Raw genomic sequence first — 25,157 nt, 5'->3', positions numbered from 1 at the left:
GAGTCCTGATGAAAAACCTGATCAGCTTATTGATGACAAACAGAATACAATCAGACCAGATCAGCTGAATGACTTTTATTTAGAGCAGTTTGAGTCATCTTCTTCCTCCTACACGCTGATTGGTTCGTGCTGCTGGTTGTGACGTTTCACCACAAACACCTTCTGACCGGAAACGGTTACTGTGTAAACGAAGTCCTCCAGGATTACTGGACAGAGCAGAGGGGGGGGGGAGTTCAGCCAAGAGGCGTTACCATAGCAACGGCAGGTGCAAACCTCACCTGACATGCGCTTGAAGGGCGGTTCAGCTGATCCTGGTAAGCGGAAGCGGCTGGCGGTCCGGACCATCTGCATCATCACACCTGCTGCGTGCTCATCGTTCTCCAGCTCACCTGCGGACTGGACAGGACGAGATGTCACCGCCGCTGTCCTGGTCGTTACCAATTGATCTGAGACCAACTCACCGCCAGAATCCCGTCCTCGCTGATCACCAGGTACCCAAGCTGGTCCGGGATCCGCTCCAGACCCGCAGTCAGCGTCGCCGTGGTCTGCAACAGGACAGCAGGTCTGTCAACGGGTCAGCGAGGCCAAGTACAGGGACAAGTCCTCCGCCACTATGGAGACAAGTCCTCCGCAGCCTCTACGGGAACAAGTCCTCCGCCACTATGGAGACAAGTCCTCCGCAGCCTCTACGGGAACAAGTCCTCCTCCACTATGGAGACAAGTCCTCCGCAGCCTCTACGGGAACAAGTCCTCCTCCACTATGGGGACAAGTCCTCCTCCACTACCGGGACAAGTCCTCCGCCACTACCGGGACAAGTCCTCCGCCACTACCGGGACAAGTCCTCCTCCACTACCGGGACAAGTCCTCCGCCACTACGGGGACAAGTCCTCCGCAGCCTTTACGGGGACAAGTCCTCGTCCGCCTCTATGGGAACAAGTCCTCCGCAGCCTCTACGTGGACAAGTCCTCTGCAGCCTCTACGTGGACAAGTCCTCGTCCGCCTCTATGGGAACAAGTCCTCCGCAGCCTCTACGTGGACAAGTCCTCGGCAGCCTCCACGGGGACAAGTCCTCCGCCTGTACGGGGATTAGTCCTTCCCCCTTTACGGGGACTAGTCCTCCGCCACTACGGAGACAAGTCCTCCGCCTCTACGGAGACAAGTCCTCCGCCTCTACGGAGACAAGTCCTCCGCCTCTACTGGGAAAAGTCCTCCGACACTATGGAGACAAGTCCTCCGACACTATGGAGACAAGTCCTCCGCAGCCTCTACGGAGACAAGTCCTCCGCAGCCTCTACGGAGACAAGTCCTCCGCAGCCTCTACGGAGACAAGTCCTCCGCAGCCTCTACGGAGACAAGTCCTCCGCAGCCTCTACGGAGACAAGTCCTCCGCCACTGTGGACACAAGTCCTCCGCCACTGTGGACACAAGTCCTCCGCCCCTATGGAGACAAGTCCTCCGCCCCTATGGAGACAAGTCCTCCGCCACTGTGGAGACAAGTCCTCCGCCACTGTGGACACAAGTCCTCCGCAGCCTCTACGGAGACAAGTCCTCCGCAGCCTCTACGGAGACAAGTCCTCCGCAGCCTCTACGGAGACAAGTCCTCCGCCACTGTGGACACAAGTCCTCCGCCACTGTGGACACAAGTCCTCCGCCACTGTGGACACAAGTCCTCCGCCACTGTGGACACAAGTCCTCCGCAGCCTCTACGGAGACAAGTCCTCCGCAGCCTCTACGGAGACAAGTCCTCCGCAGCCTCTACGGAGACAAGTCCTCCGCCACTATGGAGACAAGTCCTCCGCCACTATGGAGACAAGTCCTCCGCCACTATGGACACAAGTCCTCCGCCTCTACGGGGAGAAGTCCTCCGCCACTATGGAGACAAGTCCTCCGCCACTATGGAGACAAGTCCTCCGCCACTATGGAGACAAGTCCTCCGCCACTATGGAGACAAGTCCTCCGCCACTATGGAGACAAGTCCTCCGCCACTATGGACATATAGCAAGTGTGAATTTAACTTTACTGTTATAATTTCTAATTTATATATAAGTTGCAATAGGCTAGTAAATATTAATCAGAAGACTAGATACAGCTACTAGAGGGCAAAGGTAAGTGACACAAGACAATTAGGTTGCTTTAAAAGTAATATATTTTGAAAGTAGTTGCAACAAAACAAAACAATAACCAAAACCATTAACCACAAACCCCAAAGAAATAATACAATATTTACAATGAGAAATATCAAATGTAATCCTCAACCATTTCACAGAAAAGGAATCAAAATAAATCAAACATAATTTCCAAAGTTCATAGTCCTGAGTTCTTTTTCCTGTTCGGGGGATATTCAACAGTTCGTTTGCACCAGTGGAATGTCCATAGAGTTATTCAAATTTAGAATGATGGGAAACGCGTGATTAACTGTTGAAAGATTGAGAAGTGGACTGGTGAAACGGGTGGAGAATAGGTGGGAGAGAGACAGGCTACTTTAGCCTCCTACCCAACCAGTGAAAGGGACTCAGGGTCTTCAAGCTCCTGGATAATAGCTCGCCATCACATCACCCATTAAAGGGCACCTGGCCTGCATTGGAGAACAGGACCAATTAAATATCTGATAATTCATATTGTTAACAATAAATCCTGTGTACACATTCATATCAGAGTTTCAAATAAATGTTCAATATCTGTACATTTGAAAATGCTCAGGTTTTAAACTACAACCAAACCCATAAATAAAGCAGTACAAGCAGCAAAAAGCAAGATGGCTAATGCTATAGCTAATGCTAAATGCTAAAGCCAGTATTTAACCCACCAGGCTAACATGAACAACAGGATAAAGGCCTGGTCCACAATCACATGTTAGCATTAGCATGCTAATTTTAGCTAATGGTGGCTAACACCACAAACAAATTACATAGGCTCAGACAAAGCTCAGACTCACCAATTCCAAAGATCATAGATGCCCAAATGACAGGCACAGTCCCCCAGTCCTTAGATCAAGTTGGCCTCTACAAAGTTACAATGATGCATAGTTGACTTTATACAAGATTTACTAAATAGATTGTATGTCTGTTTGAAACCAACCTTCAAAGCAGCTGTCCTCAACTCCTCTCCCACACTACTGAGCTGAGAGGAAGTGAGGCAGCTTAAGTATGGAACCCTGATTGGCTGGAGAGACCAGGTGAACTGTCATGTGACCAGTGCATTCAAGGACTGAGTGGAAGAGTGGGAATTTTGAATGTCTCATGGAGAAAACATGTTAGATGTTACATTTTTCCCTTTGGTTACACCCTCCCCTCTTAAACCTATGCACGTCCCGTTGCATAATTCAAAGGACAACTAACTATTCGAAGTCGAAGTTCCTAAAGCATCGGATAAACTATGTAACAGAGTCTGAACGACAGAGATCAGCGGATTACCTAAGGAAACGTACTTTAGTCTCCTAGGGGGTGATCTATGACGAGTTGAGCGTCTAAGGCCGGACTCAGTAAGTTGGTTGTTTATACTGTCATTATCAGGTAAGTCGTTTATGCCTTCAAAGTGAGTTGGCTCAGCCAAATCGACTTCAGGGCTGTTCATTCCTTCATATCCATTTTCCCCAGGTACATCGTTAGGGACTGGATGATCCTCTTCAGGTAAGTTTTCAGGTAGATTTATCTCCATAGGATCAGGTTCATTTTCAGGTAAGTGAATCTCTCCAAAAGAAGGTAAGAGTTCAGATAAATCTTCCACAGGTGTTTCCACTGGCTCATCTTCAGATCCAGAAGACAATACAACAGCAGGATAATTATTTTGTGGAACAAGCCCTTTATCCATAAGAGGTAAATCCTTTAGCGTTTGAAATTTCTCCACTGAAAACCTCATAGCATTCGGAACTAAGTGGACTGAAATCTCTTCAGGCGTTTCATCCTCCTCAGCAGGTTCCTTGGACAAAAGCTGTGCTCGTTTTTGCTGACGAGTTTGTCTGGGTTCTGCAGCAGGAATGGATTCAGACGAGGCACCCAATTCAACCTCCGGAAGAAACCCACATGGCAACAACAAGTCGCGGTGTAGAGTACGGGTTGGACCATCCTTGCCTTCTGGCCTCACGGTATAAACCGGTAAGTCTCCAGCTCTCTTCACAACAATGAAGATGTCTTGTTCCCACTTGTCGCTCAATTTGTGTTTGCCTCTAATCCGCACATTTCTAACCAGCACTCTGTCACCAACTTCGAGTTGAGAAGGTCGGACATGCTTATCAAAGCGAACTTTGTTGCGATCACTGCTCCTCGCAGCATTCTTTGAAGCAATTTTATAGCTCTCCTCAAGTCTCGATTTCAGATCTTTCACGTACTGAGTGTGTGGTTGGTGCTTTTTTGCATGCACTGGGAGTTGGAAGGCCAGATCCACGGGAAGACGGGGAGATCTCCCGAACATTAGTTCATATGGCGTGAATCCGGTTACTTCATTTCTCGTGCAGTTATAAGCATGTACTAGCGGTTTGACAAACTCGCGCCATTTTGATTTTTGTTTCGTCTCCAGAGTGCCCAGCATGTTTAGCAAAGTCCTGTTAAATCGCTCGACGGGATTCCCTCGAGGATGGTAAGGAGTTGTTCTACACTTCTGAATCCCAGCAACATCACAAAGTTCATAAATCAGCTTAGACTCAAAATCTGGGCCTTGGTCAGTATGTAGCCTTTCTGGAATCCCATAACAGACGATGAAGTTGTCCATAAGGCACTTGGCCACAGTCTTTGCCTTCTGATTCGGCGTTGGAATTGCCACAGCGAACTTTGTAAAGTGGTCTGTAAGTACTAGAACATCCTTTGTGTTGCTGGTGTCAGGTTCTATGCTGAGGAAATCCATACAGAGAAGTTCCAATGGGCGTGATGTTCGAATGCTAACCAGAGGGGCAGCTTTCTCTGGCAAGGTCTTCCGACGTATACAACGTCCACAAGTCTTAACTTTGCGTTCAACATCAGTAGACATTCGTGGCCAGAAAAATCGGGTGCGAACTAGATCGAGAGTGCGCTCGATCCCCATATGGCCCATATGGTCATGCAGACTCTGGAGAATGGTGGGACGGAGTTCTTCCGGCAGAACAAGTTGGTAAGATGGTTGCTCATTGTCATGACGTTTGCGATACAGGATGCCATCGAGAATTTCCAACTTGCTCAGCTCCCTCAAGAAGAGTGAAAGCTCCGGCAACTCCTCTCTAACAGTTGGAGATACTCTGTCACCAGTCTCCAACTGATGGATAACCTCTCGAATGCTCTGATCAGCCCGTTGCATGTCTCGGAGTTCGTCGTTAGAAAATGCAGGGACAACAGGGAGCCCATGCAGATCTCCAGTGAAGGCTTCAGAAACTGACTCAGCTGTGATGGAGAGAGATTCAACGAGAGAGATTTCCGCTTGAGTTCGAAGAAGACTGCTTTGACAAATTGCTTCCACGACTGCAGGAGAGATCTGTTCATCACCATCTGGAAGATGTTGTTCAGCAAATTGGTGCAGGAGCTCGTAGTCTTTTTGTATGAATTCATTCTGCGTGCTCTCATGAGGACGACGAGAAAGGGCGTCGGCATCCAAGTTGTGTCGGCCAGCTCTGTACTGCAACTTAAATGAGAAAGTTGAAAGAGCTGCCAACCAGCGATGGCTGGTGGCATCGAGTTTAGCGGATGTCAGAACATAAGTAAGGGGATTACTATCCGTAACCACTGTAAAGTTTGACCCATACAAATAATCAGGAAATTTCTCTGTCACACTCCACTTTAGTGCCAGAAATTCGAGTTTGTGTGCCGGATAACGGCTCTCGCTCTGTGACAATCCCCGACTGGCATATGCTATCACCTTTAGCCTCCCCTCTTGTTCTTGGTAAAGGGCAGCGCCAAGACCAGTGGTGCTAGCATCAGTGTGGAGTATGTAAGGCAAGGCAGGATTAGCAAACCCAAGGACAGGTGCGCTAGTGAGCTGTTCAATGAGAGTAGAGAAAGCAAGTTGGCACTCTGCAGTCCACCGGGCACCAAATGGCTGACTGGGATCCATCTGTCGGGCATTAGAAACTTTCTTCTTCACTAATTTGTGAAGCGAATATCCCTTTGTCAGGTCATTGAGAGGTTTGACAATTTTGGCATACCCTTTGATAAATCGCCGGTAATAACCTGCAAAACCCAGAAATGATCGCAAGGTCTTCAGGTTGGTTGGAATTGGCCAGGATTTCAAGGCGGCAACCTTTTCTGGGTCCGTTTCCACACCTCTCTCCGACACAATGTGACCCAAATATCGCACAGACGACTGGAAGAATTTGCATTTGTCCGGGGAAAGTTTCAACCCGTATTCTTTCAGACGGTTCAGCACTCGCAAAAGGCGGTTCTCATGTTCTTCTAGAGTGTTCGAGAACACAATCAAATCATCAATGAACACCAAGACCTCTTTTAGGTGAAGACTCCCCATGCACTTTTCCATTATACGTTGGAAGGTAGAAGGTGCATTGGTGACACCTTGTGGCATTCTGTTAAATTCCCAGAAGCCAAGGGGAGTTACAAAGGCTGTTTTGGCCTTGTCTTCTTCGTGCATTTCGATCTGATAGTAACCTGATTTGAGGTCGAGCACTGAGAACCATTTAGATCCAGTGAGGGCTGAAAAAGACTCTTCCAGGTTGGGCAATGCGTAAGCATCTTTTATTGTTTGAAGGTTGAGTTTTCGATAATCGATGCACAGCCGGATATTCCCATTCTTCTTTTTGACCACCACAATCGGAGAAGAAAAAGGGGATTCTGACTCCCTAATAACACCAGCATCCAAGAGCTCCCGCAGATGTTTCCGTACAGCCTCAACATCATGTGGATGTATAGGTCTAGCTCGATGCTTAAAAGGGGTTGGGTCATGAAGATTAATGTGATGTTTCACTCGGCTTGTGCAACCAAAGTCCAGATCATGATGGGAAAAGACTTCTGGCATGGCATTGAGCTTTGATGTGATGCGCTCTTTCCACTCTGGAGGTATCAGCGAATTGTCAAAGTTGAACTTCAATGGAACAGTTGAATGTTCAGTAGAGGTGGAATTTGTCACACTATGCTCCGAAATAACACAGTCGTATGCTCCAAGCTCTCCTATGATCGTGGAAGGGGAGATGAACACGTCTTGCTCGGACTCATTCGTCACAATTACCGGAATCTTGTGAGGTGAACGAGCAGGAAGAGATATCAGACAGCTGCTTACACACAAACCACCCGGCAGGCCTGACTCCGGATGCTGTATGAGAGCAGACTGACTGGTCGGAGCATGAACTTTTGCAGATCCTTCAATCACAACTGTGCGGCCAGCTGGAATAACCACTGGAGCTTTACTGAATAAAGTTACAACTCCCAAAGTGTCTCTACAACTCCGCTGGTAAATTAGCTGAAGTGTGTTTAGCACAGCCTTGTAGCCATGTGAGAGTGGTTGAAAGGTTGGGTCCCCACTTTCACAAAACTGATCGTAAAGAGTTTCAAGTGTGTTCATACCAACAAGAATGGAAGTCGGAAACCCTGGTCTCACATCGGGAACTACCAGAGCAAGTGTAGGAATGGTAAATTCCCTCCCAACAAAATCTTCAGAAAAAGTCACTGTGGTCTCCACATATCCCAGATATGGCACACTCTGGCCAGCAGCACCTTCTACATGAAGGAGCTCATTGATTGAATGAACAGGCTGGTCAGAGAGGTGATCATTATAAAATGAGACTGGCACCGTAGTGACTTGAGATCCAGTATCCAGCAGGCATTGACATTTATGACCAGCGACGTTGATCTCTGCGGTGCATCGTGATCCAATTAAACCTTTTGGTATGTGTGGTTTCTTGTTCAGACTGGACTTCATCTCTGCACACTGAACTGACAGTGACTTCTTAGCGGGACTGGATTGGTCCGGCTCAGTTCCTGGGTGTCCCACACCAGGAACTCGAACTAGTTTAAAGATCCAGTCGAGTGAGAACTTTGCTTCTTCCATTTTTGCTGTTTCTCCTGAAGTTGTTTACGTTTGGTTGCCACTAATAAAGGGTTTGGTTCCGAGTCACATTGGGGCTTAATGTGCCCGTCCCCTCCACAGCGGAAACAAAATCCAGGCTTAACATGTTTAACAAATTTTCCAGGCTTGGGTCCTTCAACTTGTGTGACAGCAGGAGCTTTAAGGCTGCACTGACTGGTAGTCAGCATGGCCAGCTGCTGCTGTATAGCAGTCATTTGTTCGATGAGCTGCTTAGTGAATGACATGAAAGTGGCACACAAATTAGGTTCCTCGCCGGGTTGTACATATTGTGCATGGCTTGTGACTTTATGCTTTGCCACACCCAGGTGCTGCTTCATTCTTATTGCCTTTGATGCATCCTGATCTTCCTCAGTACGAAGGAGTAGGAGAAGCTCGGCAAACTGAGGTGGATCATTTTTCCTCTGCTTTAACTGCAGCTCGACAATAAGGTTGTTGTCCCAACATCCTCTACAAAATTGGGTCAACAGCCGTTTATTCACATCACTTACAGGAACTCCTCCCCTTCTCACGGCATGCTGTAAGGCAACCTGGAGGCGCTGAAGGTATGTGGATGGTTTCTCACCTGCATTCTGGTAAGTATCGAGGAACTTCGTGTACAATTCATCTCCATCCTGCACCGTCCCATATGCAGATTCCAATTGTTGCAGGTACACCCCAGGTAAAGTGTCAGGACTGAGATGTTTTACCATATCCGCAGCAGGAGGCAGCAGACTGTCCCGGATCAATCTAGTGCGTTGCAGGTCGGAAATAGATAGATCTCTCAAAAACAACTCAACGCCAGATCTCCAGGTATCATAGTCCGTTTCCTGTGCTGGTCTTGGTACTTTTCCAGAGAATGTCCTCAGCTTATGGGATGACTGTGAACTGTCTCCACTCCGTACAACGTGTTCTACCACATAGCGTTGAACTTCCGGAGGGTTCAGATCACTGGCAGCCATGTTCACAGTGGGTTGCCTTTCTTCCCTCTGTCGATTCTCTGCTGGAACGCTGGGTGCAGATAAAACATTTGTTAATGGAGGTCCTGATTTTGTCACTGTTACAGGAAAAGTCTGTTGCTGTATGACAGCATTGGTAGCAGCCGCAGGATGGTAAAGCTCAGCAATGGACTTATTAATTTGTGCCATCATTTCCTGGAGAATTTCTCCATATTCCTTTCCGGAAAATTTAGCCATGTTCTTCACATCCTCCATAAAAGTTTCAGTTTTTGAAGCACAACCCTTTGAAGCATAAACATCAGATAGTTTTTCAATAAAATATTTATTGCCTTGCTCAGAAATGTGAGTATATGGTAATTTTGGTAAAAGCTCAAAGACAGAGCCCGACATATATTCAACGACAAGTCGACCCGAAAATTCAGAATCGGTACCAGTAATCGGAACGCTTCGCTTTATTGCGCCATGCGATTCTAGAAACTCAAAAACATCGTCACGCAATTCAGACTCTGTGGCCCCATCTACCAAAAGTGCATTTGGAATTTTTACTTCAAGACTTTCAAAGATTTCCATCTTGGAATTGGTAAGTTTGAATGAGCAAAATAAAACTAAAAATTTTGTATTCACTGTACCAAATGCCCTCCTGGCTAGCTCGCCAAGAATATAGCAAGTGTGAATTTAACTTTACTGTTATAATTTCTAATTTATATATAAGTTGCAATAGGCTAGTAAATATTAATCAGAAGACTAGATACAGCTACTAGAGGGCAAAGGTAAGTGACACAAGACAATTAGGTTGCTTTAAAAGTAATATATTTTGAAAGTAGTTGCAACAAAACAAAACAATAACCAAAACCATTAACCACAAACCCCAAAGAAATAATACAATATTTACAATGAGAAATATCAAATGTAATCCTCAACCATTTCACAGAAAAGGAATCAAAATAAATCAAACATAATTTCCAAAGTTCATAGTCCTGAGTTCTTTTTCCTGTTCGGGGGATATTCAACAGTTCGTTTGCACCAGTGGAATGTCCATAGAGTTATTCAAATTTAGAATGATGGGAAACGCGTGATTAACTGTTGAAAGATTGAGAAGTGGACTGGTGAAACGGGTGGAGAATAGGTGGGAGAGAGACAGGCTACTTTAGCCTCCTACCCAACCAGTGAAAGGGACTCAGGGTCTTCAAGCTCCTGGATAATAGCTCGCCATCACATCACCCATTAAAGGGCACCTGGCCTGCATTGGAGAACAGGACCAATTAAATATCTGATAATTCATATTGTTAACAATAAATCCTGTGTACACATTCATATCAGAGTTTCAAATAAATGTTCAATATCTGTACATTTGAAAATGCTCAGGTTTTAAACTACAACCAAACCCATAAATAAAGCAGTACAAGCAGCAAAAAGCAAGATGGCTAATGCTATAGCTAATGCTAAAGCCAGTATTTAACCCACCAGGCTAACATGAACAACAGGATAAAGGCCTGGTCCACAATCACATGTTAGCATTAGCATGCTAATTTTAGCTAATGGTGGCTAACACCACAAACAAATTACATAGGCTCAGACAAAGCTCAGACTCACCAATTCCAAAGATCATAGATGCCCAAATGACAGGCACAGTCCCCCAGTCCTTAGATCAAGTTGGCCTCTACAAAGTTACAATGATGCATAGTTGACTTTATACAAGATTTACTAAATAGATTGTATGTCTGTTTGAAACCAACCTTCAAAGCAGCTGTCCTCAACTCCTCTCCCACACTACTGAGCTGAGAGGAAGTGAGGCAGCTTAAGTATGGAACCCTGATTGGCTGGAGAGACCAGGTGAACTGTCATGTGACCAGTGCATTCAAGGACTGAGTGGAAGAGTGGGAATTTTGAATGTCTCATGGAGAAAACATGTTAGATGTTACATTTTTCCCTTTGGTTACAGACACATTCCTCCGCCACTATGGACACAAGTCCTCCGCCTCTATGGAGACAAGTCCTCCGCCACTATGGACACAAGTCCTCCGCCTCTACGGGGACAAGTCCTCCGCCACTATGGAGACAAGTCCTCCGCCACTATGGAGACAAGTCCTCCGCCTCTACGGGGACAAGTCCTCCGCCTCTACGGGGACAAGTCCTCCGCCTCTACGGAGACAAGTCCTCCGCCTCTACGGGGAGAAGTCCTCTGCCACTATGGACACAAGTCCTCCGCCACTATGGACACAAGTCCTCCGCCTCTACGGGGACAAGTCCTCCGCCTCTACGGGGACAAGTCCTCCGCCTCTACGGGGACAAGTCCTCTGCCACTATGGAGACAAGTCCTCCGCCACTATGGACACAAGTCCTCCGACACTATGGACACAAGTCCTCCGCCACTATGGAGACAAGTCCTCCGCCACTATGGACACAAGTCCTCCGCCACTATGGACACAAGTCCTCCTCCACTATGGAGACAAGTCCTCCGCCACTACAGAGACAAGTCCTCCGCCACTACAGAGACAAGTCCTTTGCCTCTACGGGTCCAAGTGCTCCGCCACTATGGAGACAAGTACTTCGCCTCTACGGGGACTAGACCTCCGCCTCTACGGGGACAAGTCCTCCGCCTCTACGGGGACAAGTCCTCCGCCTCTATGGAGAGAAGTCCTCCGCCTCTACGGGGAGAAGTCCTCTGCCACTATGGACACATTCCTCCGCCACTATGGACACAAGTCCTCCGCCTCTATGGAGACAAGTCCTCCGCCACTATGGACACAAGTCCTCCGCCTCTACGGGGACAAGTCCTCCGCCACTATGGAGACAAGTCCTCCGCCTCTACGGGGACAAGTCCTCTTCCACTGTGGACACAAGTCCTCCGCCACTGTGGACACAAGTCCTCTGCCACTGTGGACACAAGTCCTCTGCCACTGTGGACACAAGTCCTCCGCAGCCTCTACGGAGACAAGTCCTCTGCCACTATGGACACAAGTCCTCCGCCACTATGGACACAAGTCCTCCGCCACTGTGGAGACAAGTCCTCCGCCACTGTGGAGACAAGTCCTCCGCCACTGTGGAGACAAGTCCTCCGCCACTGTGGACACAAGTCCTCCGCCACTGTGGACACAAGTCCTCTGCCACTGTGGACACAAGTCCTCTGCCACTGTGGACACAAGTCCTCTGCCACTGTGGACACAAGTCCTCCGCAGCCTCTACGGAGACAAGTCCTCCGCCACTATGGACACAAGTCCTCCGCCACTATGGACACAAGTCCTCCGCCACTATGGACACAAGTCCTCCGCCACTATGGAGACAAGTCCTCTGCCACTATGGAGAAGAGTCCTCTGCCACTGTGGACACAAGTCCTCCGCCACTATGGACACAAGTCCTCCGCCACTATGGACACAAGTCCTCCGCCACTGTGGACACAAGTCCTCCGCCACTGTGGACACAAGTCCTCTGCCACTGTGGACACAAGTCCTCCGCCACTGTGGACACAAGTCCTCCGCAGCCTCTATGGAGACAAGTCCTCCGCAGCCTCTATGGAGACAAGTCCTCTGCCACTATGGACACAAGTCCTCTGCCACTATGGACACAAGTCCTCTGCCACTGTGGACACAAGTCCTCTGCCACTGTGGACACAAGTCCTCTGCCACTGTGGACACAAGTCCTCCGCCACTATGGACACAAGTCCTCCGCCTCTACGGGGAGAAGTCCTCCGCCACTATGGAGACAAGTCCTCCGCCCCTATGGAGACAAGTCCTCCGCCCCTATGGAGACAAGTCCTCCGCCACTGTGGACACAAGTCCTCCGCCACTGTGGACACAAGTCCTCTACCACTGTGGACACAAGTCCTCTACCACTGTGGACACAAGTCCTCTGCCACTATGGAGAAGAGTCCTCTGCCACTGTGGACACAAGTCCTCCGCCACTATGGACACAAGTCCTCTGCCACTATGGACACAAGTCCTCTGCCACTGTGGACACAAGTCCTCTGCCACTGTGGACACTGGTCCTCTGCCACTGTGGACACAAGTCCTCCGCCACTATGGACACAAGTCCTCCGCCTCTACGGGGAGAAGTCCTCCGCCACTATGGAGACAAGTCCTCCGCCCCTATGGAGACAAGTCCTCCGCCCCTATGGAGACAAGTCCTCCGCCCCTATGGAGACAAGTCCTCTGCCACTGTGGACACAAGTCCTCTGCCACTGTGGACACAAGTCCTCTGCCACTGTGGACACAAGTCCTCTGCCACTGTGGAGACAAGTCCTCCGCCACTGTGGACACAAGTCCTCCGCCACTGTGGACACAAGTCCTCCGCAGCCTCTACGGAGACAAGTCCTCCGCCACTATGGAGACAAGTCCTCTGCCACTGTGGACACAAGTCCTCTGCCACTGTGGACACAAGTCCTCTGCCACTGTGGAGACAAGTCCTCCGCCACTGTGGAGACAAGTCCTCCGCCACTGTGGAGACAAGTCCTCCGCCACTATGGAGACAAGTCCTCCGCCACTATGGACACAAGTCCTCCGCCACTATGGACACAAGTCCTCCGCCACTGTGGACACAAGTCCTACGCAGCCTCTACGGAGACAAGTCCTCCGCCACTATGGAAACAAGTCCTCCGCCACTATGGAGACAAGTCCTCCGCCACTATGGAGACAAGTCCTCCGCCACTATGGAGACAAGTCCTCTTCCACTGTGGACACAAGTCCTCCGCCACTATGGACACAAGTCCTCCGCCACTGTGGACACAAGTCCTCCGCCACTGTGGACACAAGTCCTCTGCCACTGTGGACACAAGTCCTCCGCCACTGTGGACACAAGTCCTCCGCAGCCTCTACGGAGACAAGTCCTCCGCCACTATGGAGACAAGTCCTCCGCCACTATGGAGACAAGTCCTCTTCCACTGTGGACACAAGTCCTCCGCCACTATGGACACAAGTCCTCCGCCACTATGGACACAAGTCCTCCGCCACTATTGACACAAGTCCTCCGCCTCTACGGGGACAAGTCCTCCGCCACTATTGAGACAAGTCCTCCGCCACTATGGAGACAAGTCCTCCGCCACTATGGAGACAAGTCCTCCACCACTATGGAGACAAGTCCTCCGCCACTATGGAGACAAGTCCTCCGCCTCTACGGGGAGAAGTCCTCCGCCACTATGGACACAAGTCCTCCGCCACTATGGACACAAGTCCTCCGCCACTATGGACACAAGTCCTCCGCCACTATGGACACAAGTCCTCTGCCACTATGGACACAAGTCCTCTGCCACTATGGACACAAGTCCTCCGCCTCTACGGGGAGAAGTCCTCCGCCTCTACGGGGAGAAGTCCTCCGCCTCTACGGGGAGAAGTCCTCCGCCTCTACGGGGAGAAGTCCTCCGCCTCTACGAGGAGAAGTCCTCCGCCACTATGGACACAAGTCCTCCGCCACTATGCACACAAGTCCTCCGCCACTATGGACACAAGTCCTCCGCCACTATTGACACAAGTCCTCCGCCTCTACGGGGAGAAGTCCTCCGCCACTATGGACACAAGTCCTCCGCCACTATGGAGACAAGTCCTCTGCCACTATGGACACAAGTCCTCTGCCACTATGGACACAAGTCCTCTGCCACTATGGACACAAGTCCTCCGCCTCTACGGGGACAAGTCCTCCGCCTCTACGGGGAGAAGTCCTCCGCCACTATGGAGACAAGTCCTCCGCCTCTACGGGGAGAAGTCCTCCGCCACTATGGACACAAGTCCTCCGCCTCTACGGGGACAAGTCCTCCGCCTCTACGGGGACAAGTCCTCCGCCTCTACGGGGACAAGTCCTCTGCCACTATGGAGACAAGTCCTCCGCCTCTACGGGGACAAGTCCTCCGCCTCTACGGGGACAAGTCCTCCGCCTCTACGGGGACAAGTCCTCCGCCTCTACGGGGACAAGTCCTCTGCCACTATGGAGACAAGTCCTCCGCCACTATGGACACAAGTCCTCCGACACTATGGACACAAGTCCTCCGCCACTATGGAGACAAGTCCTCCGCCACTATGGACACAAGTCCTCCGCCACTATGGACACAAGTCCTCCGCCACTATGGAGACAAGTCCTCCGCCACTACAGAGACAAGTCCTCCGCCACTACAGAGACAAGTCCTTTGCCTCTACGGGGCCAAGTGCTCCGCCACTATGGAGACAAGTACTTCCCCTCTACGGGGACAAGACCTCCGCCTCTACGGGGACAAGTCCTCCGCCTCTACGGGGACAAGTCCTCCGCCACTATGGAGACAAGTCCTCCGCCTCTACGGGGACAAGTCCTCTTCCACTGTGGACACAAGTCCTCCGCCACTATGGACACAAGTCCTCCGCCACTGTGGACACAAGTCCTCCGCCACTATGTACACAAGTCCTCCGCCTCTACGGGGACAAGTCCTCCGCCACTATGGGGACAAGTCCTCCGCCACTATGGAGACAAGTCCTCCGCCACTATGGACACAAGTCCTCCGCCACTATTGACACAAGTCCTCCGCCTCTACGGGGAGAAGTCCTCCGCCACTATGGACACAAGTCCTCCGCCACTATGGACACAAGTCCTCTGCCACTGTGGACACAAGTCCTCTGCCACTGTGGACACAAGTCCTCTGCCACTGTGGACACAAGTCCTCCGCAGCCTCTACGGAGATAAGTCCTCCGCTACTATGGACACAAGTCCTCCGCCACTACAGAGACAAGTCCTTTGCCTCTACGGAGCCAAGTCCTCCGCCACTACGGAGACAAGTCCTCCGCCTCTACGGAGACAAGTCCTCCGCCTCTACGGAGACAAGTCCTCTGCCACTATGGACACAAGTCCTCTGCCACTATGGACACAAGTCCTCTGCCACTATGGACACAAGTCCTCCGCCTCTACGGGGACAAGTCCTCCGCCTCTACGGGGACAAGTCCTCCGCCACTATGGAGACAAGTCCTCTGCCACTATGGACACAAGTCCTCCGCCTCTACGGGGAGAAGTCCTCCGCCACTACGGGGAGAAGTCCTCCGCCACTATGGAGACAAGTCCTCCGCCACTATGGAGACAAGTCCTCCGCCACTATGGAGACAAGTCCTCCGCCACTATGGACACAAGTCCTCCGCCTCTACGGGGACAAGTCCTCCGCCACTATGGACACAAGTCCTCCGCCACTATGGACACAAGTCCTCCGCCTCTACGGGGACAAGTCCTCCTCCACTATGGAGACAAGTCCTCCTCCACTATGGAGACAAGTCCTCCGCCACTACAGAGACAAGTCCTCCGCCACTACAGAGACAAGTCCTTTGCCTCTACGGGGCCATGTCCTCCGCCACTATGGAGACAAGTACTTCGCCTCTACGGGGACTAGACCTCCGCCTCTACGGAGACAAGTCCTCCGCCTCTACGGGGACAAGTCCTCCGCCTCTACGGGGACTAGACCTCCGCCTCTACGGAGACAAGTCCTCCGCCTCTACGGGGACAAGTCCTCCGCCACTATGGACACAAGTCCTCTGCCACTATGGACACAAGTCCTCCGCCTCTACGGGGACAAGTCCTCCGCCACTATGGAGACAATTCCTCCGCCACTATGGAGACAAGTCCTCCGCCACTATGGAGACAAGTCCTCCGCCACTATGGACACAAGTCCTCCGCCTCTACGGGGAGAAGTCCTCCGCCACTATGGAGACAAGTCCTCCGCCACTATGGAGACAAGTCCTCCGCCACTATGGACACAAGTCCTCCGCCACTATGGACACAAGTCCTCCGCCTCTACGGGGAGAAGTCCTCCGCCACTATGGAGACAAGTCCTCTGCCACTATGGAGAAGAGTCCTCTGCCACTGTGGACACAAGTCCTCCACCACTGTGGACACAAGTCCTCTGCCACTGTGGACACAAGTCCTCCGCCACTGTGGACACAAGTCCTCCGCAGCCTCTACGGAGACAAGTCCTCCGCCACTATGGACACAAGTCCTCTGCCACTATGGACACAAGTCCTCTGCCACTATGGACACAAGTCCTCCGCCACTATGGAGACAAGTCCTCTTCCACTGTGGAGACAAGTCCTCCGCCACTATGGACACAAGTCCTCCGCCACTATGGACACAAGTCCTCTGCCACTGTGGACACAAGTCCTCTGCCACTGTGGACACAAGTCCTCCGCCACTATGGACACAAGTCCTCCGCAGCCTCTACGGAGACAAGTCCTCTGCCACTATGGACACAAGTCCTCCGCCACTATGGAGACAAGTCCTCCGCCACTATGGACACAAGTCCTCCGCCACTGTGGAGACAAGTCCTCCGCCACTGTGGAGACAAGTCCTCCGCCACTGTGGACACAAGTCCTCCGCCACTGTGGACACAAGTCCTCCGCCACTGTGGACACAAGTCCTCTGCCACTGTGGACACAAGTCCTCTGCCACTGTGGACACAAGTCCTCCGCCACTATGGACACAAGTCCTCCGCAGCCTCTACGGAGACAAGTCCTCCGCCACTATGGACACAAGTCCTCCGCCACTATGGACACAAGTCCTCCGCCACTATGGAGACAAGTCCTCTGCCACTATGGAGAAGAGTCCTCTGCCACTGTGGACACAAGTCCTCCGCCACTGTGGACACAAGTCCTCCGCCACTGTGGACACAAGTCCTCCGCCACTGTGGACACAAGTCCTCCGCCACTGTGGACACAAGTCCTCTGCCACTGTGGACACAAGTCCTCCGCCACTGTGGACACAAGTCCTCCGCCACTATGGACACAAGTCCTCCGCAGCCTCTATGGAGACAAGTCCTCCGCCACTATGGAGACAAGTCCTCTGCCACTGTGGACACAAGTCCTCTGCCACTGTGGACACAAGTCCTCTGCCACTGTGGACACAAGTCCTCTGCCACTGTGGACACAAGTCCTCCGCCACTGTGGACACAAGTCCTCCGCCACTATGGACACAAGTCCTCCGCCACTATGGAGACAAGTCCTCCGCCACTATGGAGACAAGTCCTCCGCCCCTATGGAGACAAGTCCTCCGCCCCTATGGAGACAAGTCCTCCGCCACTGTGGACACAAGTCCTCTACCACTGTGGACACAAGTCCTCTGCCACTATGGAGAAGAGTCCTCTGCCACTGTGGACACAAGTCCTCTACCACTGTGGACACAAGTCCTCCGCCACTATGGAGAAGAGTCCTCTGCCACTATGGACACAAGTCCTCTGCCACTATGGACACAAGTCCTCTGCCACTATGGACACAAGTCCTCTGCCACTGTGGACACAGGTCCTCTGCCACTGTGGACACTGGTCCTCTGCCACTGTGGACACAAGTCCTCCGCCACTATGGACACAAGTCCTCCGCCTCTACGGGGAGAAGTCCTCCGCCACTATGGAGACAAGTCCTCCGCCCCTATGGAGACAAGTCCTCCGCCCCTATGGAGACAAGTCCTCCGCCCCTATGGAGACAAGTCCTCTGCCACTGTGGACACAAGTCCTCTGCCACTGTGGACACAAGTCCTCTGCCACTGTGGACACAAGTCCTCTGCCACTGTGGACACAAGTCCTCTGCCACTGTGGAGACAAGTCCTCCGCCACTGTGGACACAAGTCCTCCGCCACTGTGGACACAAGTCCTCCGCCACTGTGGAGACAAGTCCTCCGCAGCCTCTACGGAGACAAGTCCTCCGCCACTATGGAGACAAGTCCTCTGCCACTGTGGACACAAGTCCTCTGCCACTGTGGAGACAAGTCCTCTGCCACTGTGGAGACAAGTCCTCTGCCACTGTGGAGACAAGTCCTCCGCCACTGTGGAGACAAGTCCTCCGCCACTATGGAGACAAGTCCTCCGCCACTATGGAGACAAGTCCTCCGCCACTATGGACACAAGTCCTCCGCCACTATGGACACAAGTCCTCCGCCACTGTGGACACAAGTCCTACGCAGCCTCTACGGAGACAAGTCCTCCGCCACTATGGAAACAAGTCCTCCGCCACTATGGAGACAAGTCCTCCGCCACTATGGAGACAAGTCCTCTTCCACTGTGGACACAAGTCCTCCGCCACTATGGACACAAGTCCTCCGCCACTGTGGACACAAGTCCTCCGCCACTGTGGACACAAGTCCTCTGCCACTGTGGACACAAGTCCTCCGCCACTGTGGACACAAGTCCTCCGCAGCCTCTACGGAGACAAGTCCTCCGCCACTATGGAGACAAGTCCTCCGCCACTATGGAGACAAGTCCTCCGCCACTATGGAGACAAGTCCTCTTCCACTGTGGACACAAGTCCTCCGCCACTATGGACACAAGTCCTCCGCCACTATGGACACAAGTCCTCCGCCACTATTGACAAGTCCTCCGCCTCTACGGGGAGAAGTCCTCCGCCACTATGGAGACAAGTCCTCCGCCACTATGGAGACAAGTCCTCCGCCACTATGGAGACAAGTCCTCCGCCTCTACGGGGAGAAGTCCTCCGCCACTATGGAGACAAGTCCTCCGCCACTATGGACACAAGTCCTCCGCCACTATGGACACAAGTCCTCTGCCACTATGGACACAAGTCCTCCGCCTCTACGGGGAGAAGTCCTCCGCCTCTACGGGGAGAAGTCCTCCGCCTCTACGGGGACAAGTCCTCCGCCTCTACGGAGAGAAGTCCTCCGCCTCTACGGGGAGAAGTCCTCTGCCACTATGGACACATTCCTCCGCCACTATGGACACAAGTCCTCCGCCTCTATGGAGACAAGTCCTCCGCCACTATGGACACAAGTCCTCCGCCTCTACGGGGACAAGTCCTCCGCTACTATGGAGACAAGTCCTCCGCTACTATGGACACAAGTCCTCCGCCACTATGGACACAAGTCCTCCGCCTCTACGGGGACAAGTCCTCCGCCACTATGGGGACAAGTCCTCCGCCACTATGGAGACAAGTCCTCCGCCACTATGGACACAAGTCCTCCGCCACTATTGACACAAGTCCTCCGCCTCTACGGGGAGAAGTCCTCCGCCACTATGGACACAAGTCCTCCGCCACTATGGACACAAGTCCTCTGCCACTGTGGACACAAGTCCTCTGCCACTGTGGACACAAGTCCTCTGCCACTGTGGACACAAGTCCTCCGCAGCCTCTACGGAGATAAGTCCTCCGCTACTATGGACACAAGTCCTCCGCCACTACAGAGACAAGTCCTTTGCCTCTACGGGGCCAAGTCCTTTGCCTCTACGGGGCCAAGTCCTCCGCCACTACGGAGACAAGTCCTCCGCCTCTACGGAGACAAGTCCTCCGCCTCTACGGAGACAAGTCCTCTGCCACTATGGACACAAGTCCTCTGCCACTATGGACACAAGTCCTCTGCCACTATGGACACAAGTCCTCTGCCACTATGGACACAAGTCCTCCGCCTCTACGGGGACAAGTCCTCCGCCTCTACGGGGACAAGTCCTCCGCCACTATGGAGACAAGTCCTCCGCCACTATGGAGACAAGTCCTCCGCCACTATGGAGACAAGTCCTCCGCCACTATGGACACAAGTCCTCCGCCACTATGGACACAAGTCCTCCGCCACTATGGACACAAGTCCTCCGCCTCTACGGGGACAAGTCCTCCGCCACTATGGACACAAGTCCTCCGCCACTATGGACACAAGTCCTCCGCCTCTACGGGGACAAGTCCTCCGCCACTATGGACACAAGTCCTCCTCCACTATGGAGACAAGTCCTCCGCCACTACAGAGACAAGTCCTCCGCCACTACAGAGACAAGTCCTTTGCCTCTACGGGGCCATGTCCTCCGCCACTATGGAGACAAGTACTTCGCCTCTACGGGGACTAGACCTCCGCCTCTACGGAGACAAGTCCTCCGCCTCTACGGGGACAAGTCCTCCGCCTCTACGGGGACTAGACCTCCGCCTCTACGGAGACAAGTCCTCCGCCTCTACGGGGACAAGTCCTCCGCCACTATGGACACAAGTCCTCTGCCACTATGGACACAAGTCCTCCGCCTCTACGGGGACAAGTCCTCCGCCACTATGGAGACAAGTCCTCCGCCACTATGGAGACAAGTCCTCCGCCACTATGGACACAAGTCCTCCGCCACTATGGACACAAGTCCTCCGCCACTATGGACACAAGTCCTCCGCCTCTACGGGGCCAAGTCCTCCGCCACTACGGAGACAAGTCCTCCGCCTCTACGGAGACAAGTCCTCCGCCTCTACGGAGACAAGTCCTCTGCCACTATGGACACAAGTCCTCTGCCACTATGGACACAAGTCCTCTGCCACTATGGACACAAGTCCTCCGCCTCTACGGGGACAAGTCCTCCGCCTCTACGGGGACAAGTCCTCCGCCTCTACGGGGACAAGTCCTCCGCCACTATGGAGACAAGTCCTCCGCCACTATGGAGACAAGTCCTCCGCCACTATGGACACAAGTCCTCCGCCACTATGGACACAAGTCCTCCGCCACTATGGACACAAGTCCTCCGCCTCTACGGGGACAAGTCCTCCGCCACTATGGACACAAGTCCTCCGCCACTATGGACACAAGTCCTCCGCCTCTACGGGGACAAGTCCTCCGCCACTATGGACACAAGTCCTCCTCCACTATGGAGACAAGTCCTCCGCCACTACAGAGACAAGTCCTCCGCCACTACAGAGACAAGTCCTTTGCCTCTACGGGGCCATGTCCTCCGCCACTATGGAGACAAGTACTTCGCCTCTACGGGGACTAGACCTCCGCCTCTACGGAGACAAGTCCTCCGCCTCTACGGGGACAAGTCCTCCGCCTCTACGGGGACTAGACCTCCGCCTCTACGGAGACAAGTCCTCCGCCTCTACGGGGACAAGTCCTCCGCCACTATGGACACAAGTCCTCTGCCACTATGGACACAAGTCCTCCGCCTCTACGGGGACAAGTCCTCCGCCACTATGGAGACAAGTCCTCCGCCACTATGGAGACAAGTCCTCCGCCACTATGGACACAAGTCCTCCGCCACTATGGACACAAGTCCTCCGCCACTATGGACACAAGTCCTCCGCCTCTACGGGGAGAAGTCCTCCGCCACTATGGAGACAAGTCCTCCGCCACTATGGAGACAAGTCCTCCGCCACTATGGAGACAAGTCCTCCGCCACTATGGAGACAAGTCCTCCGCCACTATGGAGACAAGTCCTCCGCCTCTACGGGGAGAAGTCCTCCGCCACTATGGACACAAGTCCTCCGCCTCTACGGGGAGAAGTCCTCCGCCACTATGGAGACAAGTCCTCCGCCACTATGGACACAAGTCCTCCGCCTCTACGGGGAGAAGTCCTCCGCCACTATGGAGACAAGTCCTCCGCCACTATGGAGACAAGTCCTCCGCCACTATGGAGACAAGTCCTCCGCCACTATGGAGACAAGTCCTCCGCCTCTACGGGGAGAAGTCCTCCGCCGCCACAACAAATCACCTCGATGCACAAAAGCGATCAGAGCGCGCGCCGCAGTCGCGTGTCGAGCCCATTTCACGTAAAGTTCGGACTTACCATGTTCTTCTTCTGTTGTTTCTTCTCACCAGAACGCCCGCATTTCCGTCTGTCGACCCTCACGTGACTACTGACGCATTTACGTGCTCCGGGAAACCAGGAAACTGTCGGATGGCGCCGGACATATAGACATAAGATATATAGACTCTTCATCATATGCTGGACAGTGAACCAGCGTCGCCGCCATATTGGATGGGTCTCCGCTGTCGAGTTTTGCTGCAGCGTCAACGTAGTTTCCCCACAAAACTCTTTTTTGTGGAACAACCCGTATATATTACACACTAAAGAAAACACTTTTCTACATAATTGGTTGATAAATAATATTAACACACAGTGAATAATCTCCTGAATGCAAGTGAATTGTTAGAATTATTATAATATGATTATTAGAATTATTCCTGCACACCAAGAACCCAGTAGAGGCAACACAGGATTCAAAAGTAGAAGAAGAAAAAAAAGCGTAGCTTCATATATGAGTAACGAAGCAGAGCGCTGGAGGATTTAATGTACTGCACAAAGGACAATCATGAGACAACAAGTGGGGAGAAGACATTACATTTAACAAAGAATGAATGAAGAATAAAATAAACCTAAATTAACACTAATACACACACACACACACACACATATATATACACATTTTATATATATATATATATATATATATATATATATATATATATATATATATACATATACATATATATATACTTTTCAACACCAGTCTGAGACTAAATAGAGTCCCAGTGCTGTGGAAAACCTCCTGCCTTGTTCCAGTGCCTAGAAAAACACAACCAGCTGAACCAAGTGACTACAGACCAGTTGCCCTGACATCTCACATCATGAAAGTCCTGGAGAGACTCTTACTGGCTCACCTCAACAAGCAAGTAAACACCTTTCAGGACCCATTCCAGTTTGCATATCGTAATGGACTTGGGGTTGAAGATGCCATCATATACCTGCTCCAGAGAGCACACTCTCATCTGGACCATTCAGGCAGCACTCTGAGGGTCATGTTCTTTCATTTCTCAGTGCTTTTAATACCATTCAGCCTGCTTTGTTATGTGAGAAGCTCCATAAATTCCAGGTGGATACCTCCACAACCACCTGGATCTATGACTACCTCACAAACAGACCCCAGTTTGTGAGACTGAAAGGTTGTGTGTCTGAGATGGAGGTCAGCAGCACTGGTGCACCACAAGGAACTGTACTCTGGCCATTCCTCTTCACTCTGTACACCTCAGACTTCCAGTACAACTCTGAGTCCTGTCATCTGCAGAAATACTCTGATGACTCTGCAGTTGTGGGGTGTATCAGGGATGGACAAGAAGCAGAGTACAGAGAACTGGTCAGTCAGTTTGTTAAATGGTGCGGTGACAATCATCTCATATTAAATAGCAGCAAAACAAAAGAGATGATTGTTGACTTCAGGAGGAAGAAGAATAAACAAAGCACTGTTTCCATCCTGGGAGAGGAGGTGGAGGTGGTGGAGGAATACAAGTATCTTGGAGTTCAGCTGGACAACAAACTGGACTGGAAATGCAACACTGACTACATCTACAAGAAAGGTCAGAGCAGACTGGACTTCTTAAGGAAGCTGAGATGGTTTAACGTCTGCACCAAGATGTTGCATATCTTCTATAAGTCTGTTGTGGAGAGTGCAGTCAGCTTTGCAGCATCTGCTGGGGTAGTAGCATCAGAACCAGAGACTTGAAGAGAATCAACAAACTGATCCAGAAAGCTGCTTCTGTGCTTGGAGTAACTCTGGAGCCGCTGGAGCTGATTGTCCAAAGAAGAATGCTGCACAAGCTGATGAAGATGATGGAGGATTCTTCACACCCTCTCCACAACACAGTGATGAAACAACAAAGTGTGTTCAGTGAGAGGCTTCTTCAGGTCCCATGTAAGACTGAAAGATACAGAAGATCATTCCTGCCAGCAGCCATCAGCCTCCGGAACAAGACCTCCTCTAGTTATTATTATTATATACTACAATATTTCCCTTTGGGGTTTATATGTTTATATATTTTGATTTATATACATATATACAAAGGGGACTCGTAGACCCTCGGGGGACTCGTAGACCGTCGGGGGGCTCATAGACCCTCGGGGGGACTCGTAGACCCTCGGGGGGACTCGTAGACCCTCGGGGGGACTTGTAGACTACGAGCCCTGTGTCCCAGTCCAGACAAAAACTGGACTGGGACACAAGAGTCTGGACTGGGACACAGAACCTGGTTCTGGTCCAGAAGGGGTTAATCACGTTCATCACGTCTGAATTGTGATGACGTACCTGCAACATCAGCCCCTCCCATCGGGCGGAAGTGGAGATCAGCTGACCAGTTCACGTGACTGCCCCAGTCGGACCGTCTCTCCTGCTGACTCCGGACCGTGAACGTCGACATGGCGGCTCGCGGGAAGCTGATCGCCGTTATCGGGGACGAGGACACGTGCACGGGCTTCCTGCTTGGCGGGATCGGGGAGCTGAACAAGAACCGGAAGCCGAACTTCCTGGTGGTGGAGAAGGACACGAGCATCACGGAGATCGAAGAGACCTTCAAGTGAGACTGATCACGCACACACACGCACGCGCACAGCAGTTCGCTGTTAAAACCACAGACATCATATATATACGTAGACGCCGCATTGTATCACGCCACCTACACGAGCTGACGTCTCATCGCGCCGCCATCTTGGATGGGTCTCCATTCGCCTCCAATGTATTTATTTGTAAGGTGTAGGTCCAACCACGACAAGAACTCCACGGATT

The 25,157-nt window shown here is 51.6% G+C and overlaps 2 protein-coding genes across 2 annotated transcripts in view; one reads left to right on the top strand and one right to left on the bottom strand.

Annotated features, from left to right (window-relative positions):
• Nucleotides 1–67: 67 nt before the first annotated feature.
• lamtor4 (late endosomal/lysosomal adaptor, MAPK and MTOR activator 4) lies at nt 68–22,465 on the bottom strand. Its single transcript, XM_079262922.1, has 4 exons — nt 22,388–22,465; nt 462–545; nt 279–396; nt 68–206 (listed from the first exon to the last, which is right to left on the bottom strand). Exons 1-4 carry the CDS (start codon nt 22,388–22,390, stop codon nt 109–111), a joined length of 303 nt encoding a protein of 100 aa, XP_079119048.1. The 5' UTR covers nt 22,391–22,465; the 3' UTR covers nt 68–108.
• A 2,263-nt stretch (nt 22,466–24,728) lies between these two features.
• Nucleotides 24,729–25,157, top strand: part of atp6v1f (ATPase H+ transporting V1 subunit F) — a 5,704-nt gene continuing 5,275 nt past the window's right edge. The window contains exon 1 of the mRNA XM_079263054.1: nt 24,729–24,948. Within this exon, the coding sequence (XP_079119180.1) occupies nt 24,791–24,948 (158 nt within the window). The 5' untranslated portion in view covers nt 24,729–24,790. The remainder of the gene's footprint in view (nt 24,949–25,157) is intronic.

The sequence above is a fragment of the Telmatherina bonti genome, assembly GCF_933228915.1.
Source record: "Telmatherina bonti genome assembly, chromosome: 23".
Taxonomy (NCBI): domain Eukaryota; kingdom Metazoa; phylum Chordata; class Actinopteri; order Atheriniformes; family Telmatherinidae; genus Telmatherina; species Telmatherina bonti.
This window is presented reverse-complemented; position numbering and strand designations above follow the sequence as displayed.